The sequence below is a fragment of the Ictidomys tridecemlineatus genome, chromosome 2 (assembly GCF_052094955.1).
Source record: "Ictidomys tridecemlineatus isolate mIctTri1 chromosome 2, mIctTri1.hap1, whole genome shotgun sequence".
NCBI lineage: Eukaryota > Metazoa > Chordata > Mammalia > Rodentia > Sciuridae > Ictidomys > Ictidomys tridecemlineatus.
This window is the reverse complement of record NC_135478.1, coordinates 227,256,538-227,276,899: the sequence shown is the minus strand read 5'-3', so window position 1 is coordinate 227,276,899 and position 20,362 is coordinate 227,256,538. Positions and strand designations below refer to the sequence as shown.

General features: G+C 39.1%; 1 protein-coding gene across 2 annotated transcripts in view; it reads right to left on the bottom strand.

The window, feature by feature from the left end:
• The window catches only part of Actr3b (actin related protein 3B), a 72,085-nt gene that overhangs the window by 34,041 nt on the left and 17,682 nt on the right, over positions 1-20,362 (bottom strand). For both annotated transcript variants that reach the window (XM_078040893.1, XM_078040894.1), the window contains 3 exons: positions 10,786-10,910; positions 10,085-10,195; positions 615-710 (listed from right to left, as the gene is read on the bottom strand). In XM_078040893.1, coding sequence (XP_077897019.1) covers positions 615-710; positions 10,085-10,195; positions 10,786-10,910 — 332 coding nt within the window. The remainder of the gene's footprint in view (positions 1-614; positions 711-10,084; positions 10,196-10,785; positions 10,911-20,362) is intronic.

Sequence of the window (20,362 nt, the reverse complement as noted above, 5' to 3'; positions counted from 1 at the left end):
CAAAAGCTTTAAAAAAAAAAACAGGGGCTGGGATTGTGACTCAGTGGCAGAGCGCCCACCTAGCAGGCCGGGACCCGGGTTCGATCCTCAGCACCACATAAAAATAAAGGCATTATGTTGTGTCCATCTATACCTAAAACATAAATATTAAAAAAAATTCATTTTGAAGGTGTTCTGCAAAGTCCTGGGAGCCTGGAGTCTCTCAGAAGCAGGAGGGTGCCCTGGGACAAACAGGAGCAAGTACGCACTGGCCCCCCACAGTATTCACTCTATTTTTCAACAGATTCTACAGTACCTGTTGTTGTTTTGGATCAGAAATAAGTGAAAGAAGCTAAAGAGAGAACACTCCCATCTTGTCACCCAGAGAAAAATACACTAGACTTTGCATGGAAAAAGAAAAAGCCAGACAAACATGCAACAACGATATAAATATACAAATCAGTAATGGAACAGTCTCTGCAGGGCTTTAGTCCAAACTGAATGGCACGAACGTGTGTGTTGAGGGAGTGGGAAAAGGAAAAACACACAGCATAACTTACAACAGCGAAAACTACTGTTTCTTCCCCTGCCAGACGCCAAGGTCATTTGGGAAACATAAAAATAACTGTTTTTACCTGAACTGCAATGTAGAGTCCTGGTACATTGAAAGATTCAAACATAATTTCTGCAAGATATTCTCTATTTTCTGGTGTATTCAGTGGAGGTTCTGTCTGTAAGAAAACATTATTAGTGTTCACCTAAATTTCATGCAATTACATCAGAATTACAAAAAGACTAGTATAAAAACATGTTAGCAAGGATATTTATACCACTGCCTAAACTCACAGTCAGTGTACACCTAAAGCAACTAATTAAAAGAAATCTGTCCATGGGCTGTAAGAGCTTTAAGATGAAAACCTTTCTAAAGGCCTCTGTTCTCAGGACCCACCCTCACAGGAATAAGCTACAGAAAGGGAGACTCGGTCTTTGATAACCCCCCTCAGTTAGGACTAAAAAAATTAAATAGAATTATATTCTGGGGCCAGGACCCATCTAAAATAGATGGGTTCAAAAGATCAAAAGTCAGTATTGTGTAATAAAAGATCAAAAATAACCTACGCAGTCATCACAAAAAAAATGGTTAAATAAATGATGCTAAACCTATAAAATATAATAATACTTTGCAGTGATTTAAAAAGATGAGCACTATATGTGTGATTAAAAAACCATCTCTACAATGAATTGCTGAATGGAACAGAGAAAGCTGTTCAGTTATATATGCAGTTAAATATTCTTTTATATCAACAATCTGTAATGCAAACTACTTTTTTAAAAAGCAGGTGAGAAATGGAGAGTCACCATTCAAAGGGTACAGAATTTGTTGTGCAAGATGTTGCACTGCAATGTGAATATAGCTAACATTAGTGAACTGTACACTTAATAATAGCTAACATGGTGAATTTTATAACTTCTGCTTTGCTTACAATTTAAACAAAGATTTCTGAATAAAAAACTCAAGATGCTTTGTGTATTGGATTACCATTTGTGTCATCACCTCCCCAAGATGAAACCAGCTGACTAAGCTCTTCCCTGGGGCCAGGGCAGAAGGGGCAGGGGGGCTGCTGGGAAGCCCCAGGACCTGTTTGCTCCACACTGTGCATAGCAGTTGTGAGACGTAACCACAAATCCACCCACCAGACCACCCAGCCCTTCAGTTCAGACTCCGGAGCAGCAGCTGGCACAAAGCTCAAGCTACAACACACGTACTGTCTCAGTCACTGTGACTGGAATTTAATACGTCCCATGGACGGGGACGGATGGACAGCAACCTCAGATGGTGGGAGAAAAGACAATGAAATCCTTCTCCACAGCAGACTCCAAGGAGGAGACCTAAAAGGCATTCAACAACATAGTACTTATTTTAATATGCCCAACTCCAAGTGCAATGAAGATAATATTTCCTTACCCTGAGATTCCATTTCACTCTAATCAGAATGGCATTTATCAAGAATTCAAGTAACAATAAATGTTGGCAAGGAGATGGGGGACCTTACCACGGGCCTTGGCCAGCCCAGTGAGCACACAGCCTGCTGCCAGGCTTCTGGGGGGTGAGTGGGGGGAGTCCCCTGCATCCGAGGCCTTCCCACAGGGGAAAAGGAACACTCATACATTGCTGGTGGGACTGCAAATTGGTGCAATCACTATGGAAAACAGTATAAAGACCCAGTTATCCCACACCTTGGGATGTACCCAAAGGACTTAAAATCAGCATACTACAGTGATACAGCCACATCAATGTTTATAGCAGCTCAATCCACAATAGTAAGCTATGGAACCAACCTCAGTGCCTTTCAACAGATGAATGAATTAAGAAAATGTGGTAATATACACAATGGAATATTACTCAGCCATAAAGAATGAAATTATGGCATTTGCTGGTAAATGGATGAAACTAGAAAATATCCTGCTAAGTGAAATAAGCCAATTCCAAAACCAAAGGTCAAATATTCTGATAGCAAATGTAAAACACAATAAGGGGGCAGAGGGGGAGAACAGAAGTTCACTGGAATAGACTAAGGGAAACAGGGGAAAGGAGGAGGGATGGGAAAAGGAAAGACAGTAGAATCAATCAAACTTAACTTTCCTATTTCATATATGAATACATGACCAGTGTAACTCCACATAATGTACAACCACAGGAATGATATGTCTACTGTCATGTGTGTCCAAAAAGGACAAATTTAAAAATACAAAAAAAAATAATAACTCTCCTAATACCTGTTAGTGTCCAGAACATAGTTAGTACTACCAATGTTAGTGATTACTATTTTAGATTACTTTCATTTAAGCACATGAGCCTGGCTCAGTGGCGCACACCTGTAATCCTAGCAGTTCAGGAGGCTGAGGCAGGAGGATCACAAGTTCAAAGCCAGCCTCAGAAACAGTGAGGCACTAAACAACTCAGTGAGACCCTGTCTCATACCAACAAAGATGTTGTGTCCGCCAAGAACTAAGAAAAAATAAATAAATGTTAAAATTCTCTCTCTCAAAAAAAAAAAAAAAAAAAAAATACAAACCAGGGCCGGGGATATGGATCAGTGGTCAAGTGCCCCTGAGTCCTAGTACCAAAAAAAAAAAAAAAAAACCACTCACACACATGAGCAATAGTGCAGACTCCAACAGTATTTGTTCACATGTATCTCTTACGGTATAGCCTATCAATCTGAAAACCATACGTAATAATATAACCTACCCCAGAGGGTGGGGTTAAATAAACGAATCAATACTTGTAAATACTTAGACCAGGGCTAGGCATGTAGGAAGTGCTTAATGAACATAGGTACTAATTGCCAAAAATGTATCTCCTACCGGAAGAAATGACATACAATTACCAAAGTGACCCTGTGACACTGCTTCTTACCCTGACTAAAAGCCAGGCATTGTAAGTCAGCTTTCAAAACCAAGCCCTTGAACTGAACAGAGGGCGGCATCCAGGAAGGAGGGTCAGAAAGAAATGAGAAGTGGCCAGGCCCGGTGGTGCCCACTGGAATCCCAGGGACTCAGCGGCTGACAGGAGGATGGCAAGCTTGAGGCCAGCCTCAGCAGTTTAGCAAGGCCAGAAGGAACTTAGTGAGGCCCTGTCTCAAATTTAAAAATAAAATAAAAAAGGGCTGGGGATGTGGTTCAGTGGTTTAGCACCCCTAGGGGGTTCAATCCCGGGTACCAAAAAAAAAAAGAAGAAGAAATGAAAAGTGGCAGCGAGGGAATGCTTCCTGTTTGTCGGTCAGGAGCCGCCCGTTTCATCTGAAGTAAAAAGGGAACTCAACTTAGCCAGGTACAGTGTCGCGTGCCTACAATCCCAGCAGTGCAGGAGGCTGAGGCAGGAAGACAGCATGTTCAAGGCCAGCCTCCGAAATTTAGCAAGATCTTGTCTCAAAATTTAAAGACCAAAAAAGTGCTAGTGATGTAGCACAGCAGTAGGGCAAGGCCCTGGGTTCAACACCCAGAACCACAGAAAAAAGAAAGAGAAAAAAAAAAAAAAAGGAAAGAAAATGGAGGAAATATAGGAACTGTAATATTATGTATAAAATCACATAAAAACATGGATAAAGGGCTGGGGCTGTGACTCAGTGGTACAGCACTCGCCTAGCATGTGTGAGGCCCTGGGTTTCATCCTCAGCACCACATAAAAATAAATAAATAAAATAAAGGTACTGTGTCCAACTACAACTAAAAAATAAATATAAAAAACATGGATAAAAAGATGAAATGAAAAATCCTAAATGTTAACAATAGCTACGTTAATAATGTGACAGCATCGTGAAAGGCTGTGAGGACATCTTCCAAATGTACTGTGCCGTACAGCTGCAGTGTCATGAGGCCCTTTACGCAGGCCTGCATCGTGGCCTGCAGGCCAGACCACACAGCTCCTATGCAACTTCCGGACAGCTCATTCACAGAGGAGCCTGAGCAGAAGCAAGACGGCCACACCACAGGACCAGGTGGTGCACATCTGCCACAGCTGCTCTTGGGCCTGCTGACTCCCTGGCCTCGGGACACTCTCTAGGTGGGCAGAATCCAGCCACAGGTGTGAAAGCAGTGAGTTCTTGTTCTGCTGGCCTTCATACCTGTGAGTCCCCCAGTACAGCAAACTCTCCACAGGCTACACTGACACTCTTTGAGTTTCTTACTGACTGAACAGCTACGGGCCGAGACAAAGGCATTTTCCAGGCTCCTTGTCAAAAGGGATGACTAAGATGGGTACGGTGGTGCACACCTGTAATTCCAGCTGCTCAGCAGGCTGAGCCAGGAGGATCGCTAGTTCAAAGCCAGCCTCAGCAAAAGCAAGGCACTAAGCAACTCAGTGAGACCCTGTCTCTAAATAAAATACAAAATAGAGCTGGGGATGTGGCTCAGTGCTCAAGTGTCCGAGTTCAATCCCCAGTACCCTCCAAAATAAGAGAAGTAGACTCCCTTTTCTCTTAACTCATTCTTCCTTCCTAGAACATGGAGGTAATGACAGAAGCTGCAGTAACCTACCTGTGAACATGAGGCATCCTCACCATGGAAGCCACAGATGAAAGACACTAGAGAAGAGAAATTCCTAATGACATCAGGAAGCTGCCCAATCAGCAGACTCCCTACTATAAATTTAGCCACACCTGTAATCCCTGTGGCTCTGGAAGCTGAGACAGGAGAATCATGAGTTCGAAGCCAGCCTCAGCAAAAAGCAGGGTGCTAAACAACTCAATGAGACCCTGTCTCTAAATAAAATACAAAAAGTAGGGTTGGGATGTTTTTCAGGGGTCGAGTGACCCTGAGTTCAATCCCGGAATCAAAAAAACAAAAAATTTTTATTTAGGGAAAATAAAAACCCCAAATTTTTTAAACTACTAATTTTTATACCTCTTATTATTTGCCACCAATTACAATTCACTACCTTTAAATATAAAAATCCATATACTTCCATTTAGGGAATATTGACCATATAATTACATCCCCTTGGTTCCTGAATCAAATTCAGCATTATTAGGGCCACATTTTCATGTGTTAAAAGCTGCATCATAAGCCCATCTGTCCCTCCATGTTACACTTCTTCCTCATCTACCACAATGACTTAGTAATTATTCCTTTAGGATGCAAACTTAAGTAAAATTTTCCCAAACCATCATTACAACATAATCCAAAGTGGGATATCACATTTGGGGTTTTGTTTTTTTTTTCATAGTGAAGCAAATCATCAGAACACCTCATGAATGCAAACTACATAAACATTTTTATTCATTGCACTAGTAATATTACCACCTGGTACTGACTAAAAAATGAGTAATTAATGAGTGCCACAAAAAAAAATTCAAATGAACACATGAACTAATATTATTCCACCCTCATCCCTCCATAATTGCAGTAAAGAAACATTTTTAAAAACATAGATGCTCAAGGAAGAGAAATCAGTAGGGTGAGCACAATGGCGTATGCCTATAATCCCAGCAGCTGGGAGGCTGAGGCAGGAGGATCACGAGTTCAAAGCCAGCCTCAGCAACTTAGCAAGGCCCTAAGCAACTAAGTGAGACCCTGTCTCTAAATAAAATGCAAAAAGGGGCTGGGGATGTGGCTCAGTGGTTGAGTGCCCCCGAGTTCAATTTCTAGTATCCCCCCCCGCCAAAAAAAAGAGAGCAGGAGGGAGGGTGATAACATGCAGAAGCCAGAGGGCTTGAGAGGCAGTACCAAGTAAGCAAATCCAGGGAATCGACCTCTGTGGGGGCTGGAGGCTACTGAAGTGGACTAGGCAGATCTAAACCATTCTCCAAAATGCAGGAAGGGACCTCTACAGTGAGTCGGGGCACACAGGATTCAGATGAGCAGCACTGTTAATACAAAGCTGCCAAGTTTTAATTTCACTAGATTCACCAAAAAACTTCTTCCACAGAGCTCTAACCTAAATTTTACATACAAGACTTCAAGATAGTCATGAATTCTCACATTCACCTCTTATTTTATTTTTGATGATCTGACTTAATTTCCAACATTGACTGTCATAATTCCATCAACACCTGCAGCTCCAAGCTGGCTCCTTCCAGGCTTCTTAGCCTGGGCAGCCCAGCGAGCCTTAAACCTCAGTGTGTTCAAAACTGAACACTCCTTCGTCTTCCCTTAAGTCTCTTCTGACGTCCCCATTTCACCCAATTCCAGACCACTTGAGAACTAAAAGTTCTGAAACTGGGTCATTCTTCATTCCTCTTTTAGCTGCTTAATTCTAACCACAAAAAAACACCAATTGTTCCTCCTATAGATCTCTGCCACATACCACCTATCCTACCAACTGCACCTGCTTCAAAAAATGACAGCGGTGATGCATGTCTGTAATCCCAGCAACTCAGGGCTGAGGCAGGAGGGTCTTAAGTTCAAGACCAGCCTGGGCAATTCAGTGATACCTCCCTTCTCAAAAGCAAAAATAAGAAGGCCTGGAGGCATAGCTCAGTATTGAGTGCTCCTAGGTCCAATCCCAACCCCGTATTAAAAAAAAAAAAAAAAACAAGAGGGGCTGGGGCTCAGTGGTAGAGCACTCGCCTGGCATATGTCGGGTGCTGGGTTGATCCTCAGCATCACACAAAAATGAATAAATAAAATAAAGGTATCGTGTCCAATTACAATAAAAAATATTTTTAAAAAACACACAGATAAGCTCATGAGAGAATAAACAAGAATGATGAGGCAAAATAAAAGAGAACAAGAAAACAACTAAGTGAAAAACATATATGCTTCTGTGCCACCCTACCTAAGGAGGGTTTGCTCTGGGTGGTTTCCTTAGCTGGTCTCCTTTTCTGCATACTCTCAAAGCAAGAGCCTATCACTAGACTGAGGGTAGCTTTAATAAAAGACATGTAACCCCATCATGTTCCCCTAAATCCAAGTCTGCTACCTCAGCTGATGCATACAAAGTTCCTCTGTGCTGGAGGAAAGGAAGTCCACCTGTTGAGGACTCCCACCCAGCCTCTTTCACGCGCCCTTCCTCAGCGATTCTCACAGGTCACTGGACTATGACTTCACCTTATCCATTTTAAGAGCCCTATAGAGCAGTTACTGCCTGTGTGCACACCTTCCCTCTCCCAGGCAGGTGCTCCTTCTCAAGGAGTGACCACAAAGCCTGTGTTGGTCATGTGCCCTCTTCACCCAAACAGCAGCCAGGCCCCACTGCCTCATACCACGCCACACTGCCCCACATCCTCTTCCTGACCTCTCTCCGTCTCCCACGGGGCTTCTGTCACACTAACTTCATCATTTCCTCTAAGTCTGCATGTGCGCTCACTGCTGGTCACGTGCACAAATTGCTTGCTTGTTCTTGTGTGAGTTACAGTCAAAACTTTGCTAATTTGAGTAAGGCCCTGGTTTAACCCCTAGCACAAGATAATCTCTTCTGAAGTCATAACTCAATCGCCACACTAAAATGATTCCACTGTTAGAGACAGCAGTGTGGTTCCCATCTGCCACCTACTCAACCCTCATGACAACATCCAGTGTCATGAGCGCATCTGCATGGTACATGTCAGAAGAGATTATCCTGTGAGCTTCTGAGGGACCCATCATTTGAGTCACTTGGACTCTTCAACCAAGAAGCCCTGTCTAATTCAGCATTTCATTCCCTTGAATTATCCCATCAACTGAATACATAAGGAAAGAAACGTGAAATTTTGATCCATATTACTTCCTCAATCACATGCAAATGAACTAACTTATAGAATTCAAAGCACCAATACAATACTTTCTTATATTTTTAATAATAATTGATTACTTTTCAATATTTGCTGTAGGTACCAATTTTCAGCAAATGGACTTTTCCAAGCTCACAAACACCTCCAATTCCTTCTTGGAAAGTGATGATATCTTACTTTCTTATATATGCCAGCTGAATTAGGGAGAAAAAAATTTCTTAGGAAAAGTGCCCTGTGGGCTGTATCCTGGTGGCCTGCATTTGCTCTACAGGACAAAGAACACATCCCTAACCAAGATATTTCATCCCTCTGTAACGTTTTGTTTGAACACGATGTCCCTTTAGTGAGGGAGGAAAACTCCCAGCACAGCAAGCTGAACAGACAGAAAGCAGCAGCTAAATATGGTGCCTGGTTCTAAAATCATCTCCAAACAGATAGGTAATGATATGCTAAAGAAGGGAACATGGCAAGTCTGACAGGTAGGAATCTGTGATTTATTTGGGTCATAAAGAAAAAGTCACTCATGCACTGTCAGTTTCTTGGCTCCATTTATTTTATATAAACCACTATACATGTTCAGGAGAAAAAACAAGAGTGGCCTATAAAACATGGTAGCCATGCTCGACAATTCAGTTGTGAAGATGTAACTGAGGAAAAAGATCAAAGCACCTGGGGGTGAAGCTCAGTGGTAGAGCACTTGCCTAGCATGTGTGAGGCCACAGGTTCAATCACCAACAACAACAAAAAAAAAAAAAATCAGAGCACTTTCAAGGACTTACTTTAACAAATGTTAAATATTTACATTCTATTCACTATTAGCCTTATAGATAACATTTTTAAACTAGATCATTCTAAAGGAACATTATATATTCAAACATTAAAAGGAATCACATACTTAGATCTGGAATCTTATGACATTTTACTTGCATAGAAAAAAAACCCAAAGTTAAATTATATATTTTTAATATGCAGCTTATGTTGTATGAAACTGTTCTCTATAAAGCAAACCTTTTATATATGCAATTAATTTTAAATGGAACATTTCATGGAAGAAAATATGTAATACTGAGTACAACAATTAGAACAGATCTCTAACCAAGATATTTCATCCCTCTGTAAGAATGTTTCGTTTGAACACGATTAGTTAAGCATCATAGTCAGAGCCCACAACTCAGCTCAGTTTTATTTTATAACAACATTTAAACCCAGGAAAAAAGAACATCTTAACAGACTCCTCTGCTATCACAAGTGGTAATAATCAGAGAGTCTTAACTATTTCTCAAGGACACTGAAGAACACAGTTGGTTTCCTTCCCAAAACCAGGTCTCCTCCTATGGTATTTGCTGTTTAGGTACTTAAGTTTCTCCCAGGGTCCAAGCAATCAGCCATGGTCCTCCACTGTCCCCAGTCCCAGAGAGAGAATCTAAACTAAGCTACAGACCTGGCAATTGCATTCTTCTTGCTGGTGACAAGGCCAGGTTTGGGCAGAGAGGGCAGATCTGTGGGGGGTTTCTAAATTCTTAAAAGGTGATGTATAAGGAAAACTTTCCCTCTACATCTGAGCAAAAATATCTGAAGAGTTGACTAAGAACTTGGGAAGCAATCCTGCAGCTGAGAGGAACAGAAGAGGTCAAACTAAAAGAGGATTCCACCTCTGACTGGTAATGCAAGCAGCCTGATTCTATCCTTCCTGTACAGCAACACAGTAAGCCCCTTTTGATCATGGGTGTTTTTATTAAGTTTATTTGCAAAAAATAAACATAAATTCTGATTCATGTAAATATCTTTAGAAGGAATTAAAAACTCCCTTGGGAATATCTTGAGTGTAAAATCTAAGCATCAGGAACTTACAGGTTACAAGAATATATTCCCATTAGTTGCCAATTACTCACCATTAAAAAATAATGGTCCTCAGGTTCAGCTCTAAGGTATTTGAAAACCACTTGTTCCATGAACCTTTCCATAAGATCCCAGTCTTCAATGATTCCATGTCGAATTGGCCACTGAAGCAAGAGAAACCAAAATGTTGGAAACAATCAGAGCAACAGTCCCGAGGCTGTGTGTTAACCATGAGAAGAAACAACAGACCTTATTAAAAAACTACCTACATGCTGCTCATACTCCACACCACCCACTTCTCAGTACAGAGAATCGCCTCCACAGGGGAGGCAGATGCAGCTCCACCACAACTGGATCTGGTGCCCGGCTCTTTTTTTTTTTTTTTTTTTAAGAAGAAGAAGAAATATCTACTTAAATAATGTTAGTGTTTCTTGTTAATGACTCAATCTACAATTTTCCATATCTGACAGGTTCATTAGTCAACCAGTAATTTTCCAGGAAAGCAGATTTTGCTTTCAAGTGTGACTCCATGTTCCCTGAGTCAATTTTGCATGCCAGGTCTTTGTTAATTCATGTGATTCACCACTCAAAAATACACCTATTCAAAACAACCATATCCAACTCAAATGTAAGAATAACACTATATTCCACAGCTCACAAGCACAATTTCTAGACATCCAACCATTCTGCATTCTATTTACTATTCTGTTCTTGGTTTGGCACTTAAACAGGTAAACTCCTGTCAGAAATTTACCTTTGTAGCATAGGTAGGCTTATCGATGGCTTCATCTCCTATGAAAAAGTCAAGGTCATCAACGCCCCTCAACACTCTCCTTTGGGCTTGGTCAACCACCTTTGCTGACTCTCTGATGGCAATACCTTAATAATAAAACAATAAAAAAAAAAAAAGCAAAAAGATCTCCTTCAGTATCCACATTTATGTGAAAGACCAAGAAAGAAAAATATAACCCCTACAATATGTATAAGTAAATTTTCCATGTTACAGTTTTATCTGAGGTTAAGGGTACTCACAGAAAAGACACTGCCAATGAGCATATGATACAGAAACGAGTTATTTTTTCAGAATGGTACAAAGGAACTGGGCTTTTAGACAGAAGGTATGATACAAAATCTCTCAGTTTCATCCAGGAAAATCCCTCAAGATAGTAAGTAAAATTCCTATGGATTATATACCAATGGTTTAAATTTTTTTAATACAGTATAGAGGGGACAAAATTCTGTATAATACAGAAAAGGAGAGTAAACTGAAAAATAATGACTATATACTCTTAATCATTTTATAAAATACTACATCACACAGCTTTAAAAATGTCTAGTCTTGTTCAAAGGGGGAAACAAAAAGCTGTGATATACCATTAAAAAGAAAAACCAGGGGCTGAGGTTGTGGCTCAGCAGTAGAACACTCGCCTGGCACCTGGAAGGCCGTGGGTTCAATCCTCAGCACCACATATAAATAAATAAAATAAAGTTATTTTTTTAAAAAAAAGAAAAAGAAAAGAAGAACCAAAAGGTGCTGGCTAGCATCTGTTGCAAAGAGCACAATAATCAAACAGTAACAATGTAAATACCAATGGCTGCACATTTTTATTTTAATAAGATCCTAAATAATCACGTAAAACTTCATTCTAGAATGTAACATCTAACAAACTGTAAAAACCTTTACAGATTCAATTTCTAACTCAAACTCCATACCCCATCACACACTAAGCTCCCATAAGCTCCCACTGGCCACTCCATCTCTGGGTCACCACTCCTGTGAAGTGTTCCTAATGCTTAATTAGTGTTTCTAATGTTTCCACTAGCCATAAACTTCCAGTAAGTCATTTTTCACAAATAATTGTAAATGTTTGACATTAGTCTACCAATAAGACTGTAGGTTTTTTTGTATTTTGGGTTTTTTGGTGGAACTGGGGATTGAATCCAGAGGTAGTCTACCACTGAGCCACATCCCCAGCCCTTCTTTTATTTTTTATTTTGAGACAGTTCCTAAGTTTCCCAGGCTGTCCTTAAAGTTGTGATCCTCCTGCCTCAGCATCCTGAATAGCTGGGATTACAGGTACATCATCACTTTTGGCAAGACTGCAAATTTCTTTAAGTCAAATAACCATAAGTCTTTTACTGTTTCTCTAATGGCAGGCACATACGTCAATAACAGTAGCTTACATTAGTTGAGCACTGCTAAGTTTCTTTTCGTGCACTACTTCATTTAGTGCCCATGACAGCTGAATTCACAGGTAAGTGCTATGATTTCACCTTCAAAGAGGTGGAGGCTTAACAAATGACCAAGGTCACACAGCTTCTGAGACACTAAGCCAAGATTGGCTCCTAAGCAGATGGTTACTATCAGAGTAGGCATTACAGAAATATTTGTTAAACTAATATTCTACTGCACTAAAATATTCATTGTGGATTTGGAAAATGTTCAAACTTTACCTAAATAATTCTAATATAAGCCTAACCCCATAACTACACTAATGGAATTTCACTATTGGCTTACTGTATTTTTGGTGAAACCCTAGCTCTCTAGCACTAACCAGTGCTAGACAAAGTTTCTCATAATTAAAACATCAAAATGCTTGTGACTAGATTTCAGAGAAAGGTAAATATAGTGTCTCTGATATTAACTAATTCTTCAAATAGACCAGCCAACTTTATTTTTCCACATGAAGGCTTCATGTCGTGGAAGGAGTAGACTTTGAAGTTAAATAAGCCATGGTTTTTGCAGGCTGGGCTCAGCATTTAAAACTAGCTGACCCGAGGCTCCAAATACCACCTCTACATTTCACATCCCACCACTTACCTGGCAGGGCTGAGGATTAAACTGCCTATCATTTGTGGAGTGCTTAGTAGAGAACCTGCTATAGAGTAGTACTCAATAAATATTATCTACTCAAAGGGCTGGAGTACTTGTAGCTCAGTGGTAGAGCACTTGCCTAGCATGTATGAGGCACTTCGTTTGATCATCAGCACCACATAAAAATAAATAAAGGTATTGTGTCCATCTAAAATTTAAAAATATTTTTTAAAAAAATTTATCTACACAAGTGTGGAGACTACAAATTTGACTGGCTAGACAGTTGAGAGGAACTGAAATTTAATCACTTAGGACAGAAACTAAGAAACATTATAAAAATGTGCTTATCCAATAATTCCTAAGTGGCACATACCCAAAATACCAGCTACTTAAGAGGAAGAGGCAGGAGGATCACAAGTTCCAGGCCAATTTGGGCAACTAAGTAAGACCCTACATCAAAAATAAAATTTTAAAACCAGGCACAGTGGAACCCACCTATAATTCTAGCAGCTTATAAGATTGAGACAGAAGGATTACAAGTTCAAAGCCAGCCTCAGCAATTTAGCAAGGTCCTAAGAAACTTAGCAAGACCCTTTCTCAAAATAAAAAATTAAAAAGGATGGGCTGAGGATATGGTTCAATTGGTAGAGTGCTTGCCTTATTCAATTCCCAGCATCACCAAAAAAAAAGAAAGAAAGAAAGAAAAATTTTTAAAAGGCTGGGATGTGACTCATCAGTTAAGCACTCCTGGGTTTGATCCCTGCTAAAAGAAAAAATAAAAAAATAAAAAAGGGCTGGCAATGTAGCTAAATGGTAGAGCATCTGCCTAGCATGCACAAGGCCCCAGGTTTAATCTTTAGCACCTCCTAAAATAATAAAAATAAATTCTCAGCTTTCCAGTTATAAAAATTGGGCATAAGCCCAAAGGACAGAACCCTGCATCACCGAAGCAAGCAGGAGAGAAGCAAAGCCCTGGAGCCTCTGGAGCATCGAGGCCTTGTGGCTGCAACAGCCACACAGGTCTAGGGGTCAAAACTAACAAGGCAGTCCACAACAGGAAATGAAACCCCTCTCTGAAAACTGACCATGAGACTGCTATTATTTCATTCTTCTTTATGGCTGAGTAGAACTCCGTATATGTACCACATTTTCTTGATCCATTAATCTATTGACGGGCATCTGGGATGATTCCATAACTTGGCTCTTGGATATTGTATTGCTATAACAGTGAAGTGGCTGTATCACTATAGCATGCTGACTTTAGTTATTCTCGATAAGTACTAAGGAGTAGAATAGCTGGGTCATATGGTGGTTCCATTCCTAGATTTTTGAGGAATCTCCACACTGCTTTCCAAAGTGGTTTTACTGATTTGCTAAGTGAAATAAGCCAACTCAGAAAACCAAGGGTCAGATAAAATATTCTGTCATATGTGGAAGCTAGAGCAATTTTTTAAAAAGGAGAAAGAAGGCAGGGGAGATCAGATATCATAAAGATATAGGAAAGATAAGTGGAACAGAAAGAGAGCAAGAGGGAGGAAGGATGGGAAAGGGGAGGAAATAAGGAATGAATTTAACAAAACTGTGTTATATGTGCATATAAATGTTCCACAGGGAATTTATTTATTTATTTGTAGAAACTGCCAATCAAAAATAAACTAGTGAGGGACTGGGAATATAGCTCAGTTGGTAGAGTGCTTGCCTCACATGTACAAGGCCCAGGGTTTAGATCCCCAGCACCACAAAAAAAAGGAGAGAAAAATAAACAAGTGAAAGGAAAATCAGTAGAGTAGAGGAAGAAGAACAGGGAGAGGGAACAGAATAAGAAAGGAAGGGAATGGGAACTGAAATCAAATTCTTTGCATGTACAATTCTGTCAAAATGTACCCAACTACTGTGTATAACTATAATGCTCTAATGTTTTTTTAAAAAAAAAAACTGATTTATAAAACAGTCCTTTAGCCCACTTTAAAAAAAAAAAAACTGACTACGAAATCAAGGGCATACTGACAGACACCACACAGAACCATCTGATATATGTGTTGGATATTCCCAAGGGCAACTGGCAAGAAGGCTTGCAGCAGATCTCAGATTCTATCCTCTGGGCAGAATCAAACCTAATATGTATAAATGTAAATTTAAACTGCCAAGTCACTATAAAACATTGCTAAGAGATGAAGGAAAAAATGACTCTGCAACCCATGATATCCTTTAAGTTTAATCGAGTATTTGAGGGCAAAAGAAAAAAAAAATCTATACAGCAACACTGAAAGAATTAATCTCAAAATAAATAAGTTATATATGTATGTGCATAAAATTTATACTCAAGATCTTTTTTCATATATATCTATGAAAACCAAGATATGGCCCAAATAGTCCTTAGGAACAAAATAAAGAAATATTTCCAAGAGACTAGATTGCCCATGTTTCTCATAAAATAATGACCTGTTTCACCCCAGCTATTCCCAGGACCCACAACCTGCTTCAAAATCCTGACTTCCATCCACCCAGTAGTAACTCTGAGCCCCTCTCCAACTGGGTATCCACAAAGGCCAAATGGGGAGCCTGACTCTGACACCACACTGGCAGTCATGAAGAGGCATCCTCCTTAAAATAAGATCAGAATCTCAAAGCATACACCCAAAATGTTCAGGTTTTGATAAGACAGATCAATTTCACCAAAGAAACAATTGGGGAGGACTCAACTGAAACAATACAAGTGACAAACAAGTGACAAACCAAGATAACATAGATACCACAATTGTCAAGCAAGGATTGCAGGAGACATCATAAAACCCTTCAGGGAACAATTACAAACACACAGAACTGTGCACACATACTATACCATACTAGATCCCCGGCTCTAACACTGTAGATGTGATCTTCGGGATAAACCGAGTAAAGAATACACCAGACTTTTCTAAACTATCTTTGCAACTTCCTATGAATCAACAATTATTTCAAAATAAAATAATGTAAAATAAAGCTCACAAATGATTTAAACAATCTAAATTATAAAACACCTCAGTTTTAATGATGATCAAACTAACAAGATTAAACTTAATAAAGAAAAATGTTCTCAAACTTAGTAAAGAACAAAGTTCTTTAGTTTTAAAAAAAACAAAGTATGGATAAAAAATTTGAGTAGCTAGAAGAGACAGACTCCAGGGCCAAGAAATTTGAGGACAATCTGAGGATAATCTAAGGAAGATTATTAGAGAGAGCATATATAAGGAATAATACACGTAAGGACTTATGATTCTGTACTTGGCACAGAAATTAAGAAACACACCACATATGATGTGTCAAAATGCATTCTACTGTCATGTATAACTAATAAGAACAAACTTTTTAAAAAAATACTCCACCAGTAATTTTGTTTAAAAAAATCATACATATAGAGAGAGACATAGAGATACATCGCCCCAGTAATCCAGCTACTTGGAGACTGAAGCAGGGGAGCTTGAACCCAGGAGTTCAAGACCAGCCCGGCAACACTGCAAGATCTAATCTCCAATAAATTAATAAGATTGAAAATATCTAATATATTTCTCAAAATAATGCTACCCATTTTACTAAAACTTCAAGAAATAAATAATTCCTATCCTATACAAATTGTTCCAGAGACTTAAAAGGCTAACAAATTTATTTTATGAAATCAGTATCATCCTGATACACAAACCAGACAAAAAATGTGTAAGAAACGAAAGTATAGACTTTTGAACATTGATGCAAAAATTCTAAATTTAGTATATACCACACAAAAATGCTTCAGTCAACAATGGACAGCACATTTTACTTGACTATTGTCCTACAAAATTACATCATCAAGTAAGGTCATAGTCATCTTAGTTCAAGGACAATCTATGATGTTCACATAAGGACAAAGTCGCCTAATATATCCCCCATCACTGAGTGACAGTAAATATTTGCAAATATAGTTCAGTATGTACCTGTATTTCATAATCAAGTAGGATTTATCCCAAAGATAAAATTAATAACTAATCCATCACATTAAGAAGCACAAAAGTGCACAACTATGTGATCAATTCAACAAATAAAAAGCCTTCATTCTACTGTGATATATAAATAAATAAATAAAAGAAAAATCCTTAAGTAAAGGTCAACAATCATGGTTAAAAAACAAAACACTCTGGTTAAATTAGGAATAGAAGAGCACTATTTAACCTGATAAAGGTTCCACAAAACCTAGAGCAATCACTAATGAAACAGTAAAGTCTTATTCTCTCTGAAGTCAGAAACACAAGAGCTATCCCCAGTCTTGGTCACTACTTTAGCAGAAAGGAAACACAGAAGGCTAGGCAGGAAGAGAGAACATGACCATTATTTACAGGCAATACAAAAGACTGCACAGAAAACTCTGAGAACTCTCAGAGGCTGGAGTCAAGAACAACTTGCAACACTCAGTAGCGCTCCTGTCTGTAGGCAAGGACTACTTTGAAAATATAATTTTTTTTTAAATTTCACAGCAACAAAACACAAAGGTGACTAAAAATAAATGTAGCAAAAAGTCTGTAAAAAATTTTAAGGAACATTATATAAACTTATAAGGAACATACATAAACATTACTGAAAACCCAAGAGACATGAATAAACAATAAATTACACATAATACATTCATGGATAGAAATAGTCAATTTACAAATATTCCCAAGTAGGAATATTCAATTCCTATCCATAAATGTCAATGTGATGTCAACCTTTTCCTGAATCTATAAATAACATATCTCTAATCAAAATACCATAATACTTCATAAGTTCACTTAAACTGATTCTAAAATTTTTAGGAAAGAGTAAGGGCCAAGGCTATTGTTAAAAGAAAAATTAGCTAGTTGTGGTGATGCACATCTGTAATCCCAGCAACTCAGAAGGCTGAGAGAGGAGGATCACAAGTTGGGAGACCAGCCTCAGAAACTTTTTAAAGAGACACTGCTCAAAATAAAAAATAAAAAGGGCTAAAAGATGTAGCTGAACAGTAAAGTGCCCCTGGGTTCAAAAACAAGGAAGGGAGAGAAGAAGGAAAGTAGATGAGGAGAAACCAAACTTACTAGATGAAGACACAAGACAGGGGCTGGGGCTGTAGCTCAGAGGTAAAGCGCTTGCCTCACATGTGTGAGGCACTGGGTTCAATCCTCAGCACCACATAAAAATAAATAAAACACACACTTACTGTGTGTTCATCTACAACTCAATAAATATTTTTTTAAAAAGACACATGACAAAATGCTAGTATTCAACACTGCATATTTGGAGCAGAAATAGAGAAATACATCAATGAAACAAAACAAAGACCAAAAATATTCCCAAGCATAAATGTTACCGCAACATGATTGAAAAAGAATGTCAACTTGAAATGTATTCTTCAATAAATGGTGTTTAGACAACAAGCTTTGCATTTGTAAAACAAATCAAATTAGCTATCTTCTTCATACCATATTCAAGATATTAATTTAAAATTTTTGTAGAGGAAAACACAGAAATTCTTTATGACTTGGAGTAGGGGTATATTTTCCAAAATAAAAACTAAAAAGGAAAAAAGTGAAAATTTTAACTATATCAAAATTTAAAATTTCTAGATGTTAAAAAAATCCTTTTAAAATGTCATAGCATAAAAGAAAAGAAAAAGAAACAAAAAAAAAATCATACAGGGCTAGAAGTACAGCTCAGAGGTAAGCATTGCCTGCCACTAAGAAGGGTTCAATTCAAACCCCAGCACCACAGGGGGAAAAAAACTCATGGACTAGAATATGACATTGGCAACAAATTAGCATTTGCACAGAGAAGAGTTCCCATGACACCATAACAAAGACCAAAACAAGCAGGAGAAAAGTGGGCAGATATAAACAGGCATCATGCTCAACTTCAGCAAAAGACATGTAAATTCGGGGTGGGTGAGGGTACTAGGGATTGAAAGCAGGGGCTCCTAACCACTGAGCAACATCCCCAGCCCTATTTTCTATTTTATTTAGAGACAGGGTCTCACTGAGTTCTAAGTGCCTTGCTAAGTTGCTGAGGCTGGCTTTGAACTCACAATCCTCCTGCCTCAGCCTCCGAGCTCCTGGGATCACAGGTGTGCCCCACCACATCTGGCAAAAAATGGAAATTTTAAACATCATTTTACATTCATCAGACTGGCAAAATTAAGTCAAGGACACATGGAAGCAGAAACGTTCACACACTACTGATGGGTTATAAATCAGAACAACTGTTTGAAAGTAATCTGGCTATACCTAATAAGGGCTAACCATCTCTGATTATTTCCTCTTTGGAAAATGGCACATGTACCTCAGGAGATATCTACTAAACTACTCTGCAAAATAGAAAACCTGGGAAAGGGATATTAAAAAAAAAAAAGAAAAAGCTATATATTACATTAGAATTCTGATCTTAACCTGTGTATATTATCAGTGATAAATTTTAAAAATAATATTGAGGAGAATTTTAAACATAACATAGAAAGTTACTATGAAATCATTTTTTAAATGTTTCAACTCATAAAACCATGTATTCTTGTATATACATAGTTACAGATAAAACATGGATTAGAAATCTACCAGAAAAAATCCACCAGAGAAGGAAGAAAGCAAGAAAAGAAAGGGAAAGAACTGGAAAAGAAATGAGGGCTGGGATCCATCCGTAAGGTGTCCTTCACAGTTACGCACCATCTGACAACAGGCACAGCTGGTGAGAGGCACAGCTGAGTGGTGGTCACAGAGCGCATGTGTACTAACTAAAACAGCTGCACGTCACTCGCTGTACAAGACCAGCCATATACGCACTTTGCACAAACTAAAACAGCTACACACAGTAAAACAGCTACAATGTCACTCGGTGACACAATCCTACAAGACCAGTCATACATGCGATCCACACTGCCCAAAACTTCATCTCAGAGTGCATGACTGTATTCTGACATGAACATGAAACAAGTTAACATGTTCATTCTGGGTGGTGGGTTCATGGGTCTTTGTTAATATTCTTTGGCACTTTTTTGGAAAAATCAGAATTTTAAGGCTCTATTTAATGGGAAAAAAAAAAAAAGCATCTCATGACTCGTGGGGAGCTCTCTTCTGGGCATCAAGCTTTGTCCTAGCAGCCTCCAGGCCTTCTCACACCTCAACTCACACACAAAGTCCCTGCCTTTCTGATGCTCTCTCCCCTCCCAGGTTAGATGTGACGTGGTCACCATCCACCCCTCTGGTGGAACCGTTCAATGACTTCCAAAGCTCTCCAATAACATTTAAAAAGAAAAGTAGAAAAAGAACTTTCTTCAAACAACTGGGAAAATTCTGCACAGAAGTTCAAATAAAACCAGACAAAAGCAGAGCCTGGGACAGACTTAGCACCAGTCTAGTCCTGGGACCAGGCCCCGAGAGACGGACGCTTCAGAAACCATCTGAGTACTCTTGATGTACCAAACAAAGTGCCTTAAGGAGACACCTGCCCTTCTCCACACTTGCAGTCCAACATCACTGGGGCTTCTCCTTCCCTCACTACC